Source organism: Temnothorax americanus, unplaced genomic scaffold (genome assembly GCF_048541705.1).
Source record: "Temnothorax americanus isolate GAGA-0224 unplaced genomic scaffold, ASM4854170v1 Scaffold179, whole genome shotgun sequence".
Taxonomy (NCBI): domain Eukaryota; kingdom Metazoa; phylum Arthropoda; class Insecta; order Hymenoptera; family Formicidae; genus Temnothorax; species Temnothorax americanus.
The window spans coordinates 64,105-70,104 of record NW_027509317.1 but is presented as its reverse complement, the minus strand read 5'-3'; the positions used below and the strand labels follow the sequence as shown (position 1 = coordinate 70,104).

General features: G+C 34.7%; 1 protein-coding gene and 1 pseudogene across 2 annotated transcripts; one reads left to right on the top strand and one right to left on the bottom strand.

Moving 5' to 3' along the window:
- The first annotated feature begins 250 nt into the window (after positions 1-250).
- LOC143896084 (uncharacterized) lies at positions 251-1,482 on the top strand. The gene is made up of 3 exons (XM_077403638.1): positions 251-488; positions 594-650; positions 847-1,482. Exons 1-3 carry the CDS (start codon positions 474-476, stop codon positions 1,153-1,155), a joined length of 381 nt encoding a protein of 126 aa, XP_077259764.1. The 5' UTR covers positions 251-473; the 3' UTR covers positions 1,156-1,482.
- Positions 1,483-2,246: 764 nt separating this feature from the next.
- Positions 2,247-5,371, bottom strand: LOC143896082 (uncharacterized; annotated as a pseudogene). The gene is made up of 3 exons (XR_013256557.1): positions 5,233-5,371; positions 4,950-5,140; positions 2,247-4,852 (listed from the first exon to the last, which is right to left on the bottom strand). The product of XR_013256557.1 is annotated as an uncharacterized LOC143896082 (transcript).
- Between the last annotated feature and the right edge of the window lie 629 nt (positions 5,372-6,000).

Below are 6,000 nucleotides of genomic sequence, written 5' to 3'. Positions count from 1 at the left end.
ACCCGCCGGGCGAGACAAGGCACGATGTGCCCTTTTTTAAACTAATTATCTCGCGTATCAGTCCGCAAACGGACTTAGCGCGGTAACCGACTCGGAGCGCCGAGCGGTGCCGAAAACGGCCGAGAGCTACCGAACGCAATCGCGGCGTCGGAGCGCCGTACTTCCCGAACGCTCCACCGCTCCATCCCGGCGCGCGCGATTGCCGTCGCGTAGAGTCCTATATAAAGAGAGAAGCGACATCGAACCCCCACTACAGACTTTGCATCCCCACCATTACCTCCAGCCACCGCCATATTGGGACCGCTCCATGTCATCAAACATCAAACTCCATTTAATATATATAAACATACTCCATCAGCGTGAGGTTAAGATGTTTGATACACATGTTTAATACATGTTGCAGTTTTATTCTCTTCATGTTTTTTATTGAATAAATGTGGTGATTGAGTGATAATTGATGGTGAAAATTGAAAATGTCATACAAAGAGGTAAATGACGTATTGTATATATACAATCAATTCTAATTTTATTGAATGCATTATTCCAATAAGATCATAATGTATTTGAACATTACTATTTTTCTATTTTGTTAGGAAGTGAGCGCTTCTCAAATATACAATGATGACGAATGGAGGCATTACATTGATCAGGTTAGTTTAGTTCTCCTTTTAACCCTCCGTAAACTAACCTGCGGAGAGTTAGTCATATTGACTAAATAGTGAAGAAATAGGTTAGTCTACGGAGAATTAATTATTTTATATTTTATATTTGTGTACGTATATGTGTGTATTAAACAGTGCCTTCTACTGCATGGTTTTTTAAATATAGCACAATTTTTTCTTATAGGACACAATTGATGAGACTTCAGAAATTTCTATAAATCAATCTAATTCCAAAACTCCTTGTGATACTGCAAATAATAAATTGCTCATCGATCAACTAAAAGCTCAAAATGATGAAGCTTCACAGAAAATCATCCATCTGGAACGTGAGCATGATGCAAACCTAAATAAACTGATGGTGATGCTTTCTGCTATTGAACAAATGGAGAGTAAGATGTATCGTACGAAGCGACTATTCACGAAAGTTACAAATTCAAGCGGACGACGATGGAAAAAGTATTATGCCAGAGTACAAAAGAAGAAAAATTTGTAATTTTTAATGAAAATCGAGATTTTTATTGCTAATATTGCATCAGATACAAGAGTTATACAATATTTTTAACATTTTTAAGTTTTATATCAAGTAGAATCATAATTAAGAATCAATTAAGAATCACAATTATAAATTTGAAAAAAAATATATATATCGCGTACGCGATATTTATCACGATATCTATCGATATCTATTAGTCGCATACATTTTTATTTTATACCTCTTTCTTAAAAAAAATCTTCATTAATATTTTACTTTAACATAACAGAAGTTTTAAATGTAAATACTCGCAAAAAATAAAAACTTAAATTTTCACAACTACATAAATTCGTCTATTATTATACTAACTATTTAGGAATAAATATGTATTGGCCATGTTGCAGTTGACCATGGCCATATTTGATTTCTCAATTATATGTAGTTCGTATGTTGATTTTCAATAAATCTAATAAGATATATAATATAATAAAATCATTTTTTAAATGAAAAGGTCTTTATATATGATATAACTATATGATTAAGCAATCTAATTAAACAATAATCTAATTAAGTAATTGAGATTGGCTATGTCTAACTGCAACTTAGTTAAACGGGACGATAATATATACTATATGTAACATTAGATAAACAAAACATTTTTAACATTCTTAGTTTCATAATATCACAATATGTAGAATCACAATTAAGAGTTAAAATTTGTACTTCTGATATAAATCTACACATCTACTTTTTGATATGAATTAAGGCACATTAAGAAGAAATGACTTTACCTTTTAAAGACGGTCAACAACCATATGCATATCTATTGTTTTACTACTATGTGTGCGGCTTTTATTTTCCTTCTCTAGATATTCTTTACGTTGAATATTAAACATCCTAAATCGCATACGGAAAAACCTGGTCAAAATCTTTGCTGTAATATTGTGGCATTGTGGAATATTGGTACCTTCCCAAACATATAATAGCTTCTCAACAATAAAATCAATAATCTTAATATTTTCTACTTTTTGAAACGTGTCCCTCAGTTCCTGAAATGTAATTTCAGCTTTCAAAATAGCTTTAAAACAAGAATCTGAAACCCTGCACAAGCTGCTGTCTCCATAGCTTCAAAAATCCACAACAATTGAAAATGGATGAGAATTTGTATCCTGCCACAGAACGGATTTGTAACATGTGTCACATACTTTCATTGTTTTTTTGACAGACTTTACAACTGCTCCAGCGATGTCATATATAATAGGCCATTCCCAAATATCAATAAGATTCATGTAATTATCTTGTAATTCTGGAACATAAATGGCAGCACCTTCCATAAAAGCATCTACTTCTCCTGCTTTTTCTGTAGCTGCTGCTATTTCCTTTGATGATTTTAAAAAATCCAACTTGATTTGTTCAAGATTATCTTCTTTCACATCATTATTATAACTTGTAATTTTTGAGTATGAGCACACTTGAGTGATTGTAATAACTTTCAAGTTTTGTTTAACATGAAGAGGATTTGGAATAGGTTGCCTAAATCGTATGAGAGAAAATAAATTTTCGAGGCAATCTTGTGTGAATCGACCTGTTAGTAAAAATTTGTATTCCTTTTCATTTAAAAAATATTCTTGCAACTCAAGAATGCTTTCTGTTGCCATTATTACTCCAGATTGTATTGGCTTCCAGTGTCCCTTTTTTCCTATTAACATGGAACGAAACACTTGCTGAGTCTTCTTTAGATGAGCAATGACTTCATTATATGCCTGAATATTAGATTTACTAAGAGCCATGATACGAGATCTATTTGTCATTATGTTAAACCAACGATCTACAAGATTGATAAAAAAAGCTGTAGTTTTAAATGAATTATCATTTGTATAATCAGCATAAACTTTTAATGCTGTTTCTGTTCTTCTATTTAAAACTGAACTAGCGGTAGACACTTTTATTTTGTTATAGTGATTTTTGCAGTATAAATTAGTATCTTTAAGTCTGTAAGCTATTTTCATTTCATACTTGCTCTCATGATGAAATAATGTTTCAATATGTTGAATATCTACTAAAGAATGAGATAAATTTTCAGTGGCACAAATATCTGTAGATAAACGAATAGTTTTATTATTTTCTAACATATTTTTAATATTCTTAAACAGATGTACTGGATCGGGAATGAAATATAATTTGTTCGTTGGTCTAACAGGATGCATAATGCTTGCTTTTACATTTTCTCTGGTACATCCAACTCCGAATGCATTCCACATGGCTTTGTTGTCACTGCCCATATCGCTGATTACTGCGTTGACACGCAGACCAATATTTTCTGCCTTTTCAATTAAAGTGAGGATGATTTTCTTCAGTGCATTTCCCGTAGCATTTACATCTTGTGCTTTGCATTCGGAATCTATCGTACCGGTAAAATAATAAGCAACAGTGATCTTCCATCGACGAGTAATTCCTGCCAGTAAAATGACTAAAACTTTTGTTGCAATTCCTGAGTGTGTAGGAAAAGTGCAGAATCCAATCATTCTTTGTATTGATGGATCAAATACTTCACCAGATTTTATTGCCATTTCATCAAGAACCATCACACATTCTCTTTCTTCTGTGACCATGCCAGGTACTTCAGATTTTAGCATGTCGAACACTTCAAGTAGAATACCACTGTTAAATTTTAAATGATATAACTGTCTCTGCAGTGTTCGAATGCTAGGATAAATAAGAAGGTGCTTAACAAAATCAGTATAACCCTGTGTTCCCCATTTCATTTTAAAGACAAGAGCATCTTTTATAGTAGTTAAGCTCCACTTCAATCCATTATTTGATTTTCTACTTAAAGCTTCTATTTGATCTGGATATAGCTTCTTGCGAAGAATAGTATAAATCTTGTTTTTATTTTCTTTCAAGCGTTTTACTTGTTTGTAATGAGCTGCATACTTGCGTTTAGTGTCAAAATACATTTTATAAACTTTCTCGGTACTTTTTTTGATAATATCATGCTGCTTTTCTAAGGTTTCAATTCTCTTATGTTTCTCATCTATCTCTTTCTTTAATGCTTCAATGATTGTTACAGAATTATCAGAAACATTATCACACTGAAATGTATTTGTTTGAGTGCTGACATTATTACATTCAAATATATTTGTTTGAGTACTGACATTTTCTATTAGGCTAGACTGTATTATACTTTTGTCATTTTCTACAGCTGTACCAGAAGAATTGTTAACTGGATAGGATAAGAGCGACTGTGTAACTTCTATTGACATAGACTCATTTAAAAAAGAATTAGAATGACTTGAAGAAGCATTATTAATTGATCCGAACTGTGAACACAAATGTGCAAACCACATAAGTGAATTTTCAGTATTTTCTTGATCTGCTATAGAGTCTGTAATAGAAGACACTTGACTTGAGATGACAATATCTTTGATGAAGCAGATGTTGAACAATTTAAATAATCTGATTCATGTAAAACAGCTGATTTTTTTGCTTCTAAAAAGTTGGTTACATCTGATAAACAAACTCTAGTTTCAGAAGTTTGAAATGTTTCCGGTAATGACTTTAAATGCTTTGTATTTTCAATGTTTTCTGATGATATTTTTTGCAGCTTTGCATTTTTAATGTTTCTTAATGACTCTTCTTGCAAACTGGGTATAGCTGTATTTTTCAATATTTTCTTCCCATCCTGTCGCTTTTCGTAACAATTTGGAGCAAAATGCAACTGAAAATAAATATACAAAATAATAGAAATATTACATTATTTAAAACGTAAAATCATATCACAGCAGAATGTCATAAGGCGACATAAAGATAATTACTTCACATATGCGGCTATTTGTTTTAGGACTCCATCCAGGTCGGTTGACTCTTATCCAACGTTGCCACAATAAACGTCGCTTTTCACATTTTGGAATGAAAAATAATCGTAACCCTTCACCTTGCCTAACAGGGCAGCCAAAAACTTCACACCTTTTTACCATATTTATTTTTTATTTGTTGATATTTAAAACTGTAAGAAAGATAAGAACCAATATAAATCAAATGGGTTATATATGTGATCATCTATTTACAACAATAATTATTTTAATATTATAATCTAACCAGTCCTTTTTCTCTTTCGGCCTCTTGGATTTTACCTAACCTAACTATAATGTCAGCTGTATGTATGTAACACGTGGTCAGCTCCGGTCCCAATATGGCTGCTAACTTAGGAGGGGATATCCAATCAGAATACGAATCAGATTACCAATCAGAAGTTCGGACATCAATGTCGCTTCTCTCTTTATATAGAACTCTACCGTCGCGTATACCCCCGCCACGCCGACGCGCCACCGCGAATATATAAACCGAGCAATGTTGCTAGGTTTTAGATTCCACCGTGAGCCAGCAAACCGATCCGAGATCCGACCGATTCCGCTGCTCACGGATCCCAATCCCACAGTCGAACAACCCGGAGGTAGAGAGAGCTCTCTGCCTCTGCCGAGTGAAGTATCTAGGCGGTTGACTCGAAATCCCATACGAACACCTGTGACACCGGAGTGAACCAGGGTAAGAGAGTTCTTCTCTTACTCGCCAAAGGTCTTGGCCACCCGGTGCCGCCTCCCGCCTACCCGAATCGAGGTGCCAGGGGATAGAGAGTACTTCTCTATCTCCGCTAAGGGTCTTAGCCGCTCGATATCACGCCCAATCGCGATATCCAAACCTGCGATACCGCGTCACCCGCGCCGAAATACCTCCGCGAGCCCGCACGCCCGCCGATCCGCAAAACCCAGCGATCTCCGTGCATCATCGCTTTACCAGGCGTCCGCACGCTCTGTGATATCGATATTGTAACCGCGTCCGCGACCTATTACGCGTATCTTGTAACCG

Bases quoted from the DNA above. Each gene is read 5' to 3' on its own strand.
- LOC143896084 (XM_077403638.1), top strand. The intron at 651-846 runs GTTAGTTTAGTT...TTTTTCTTATAG, and splicing joins GGAGGCATTACATTGATCAG to GACACAATTGATGAGACTTC.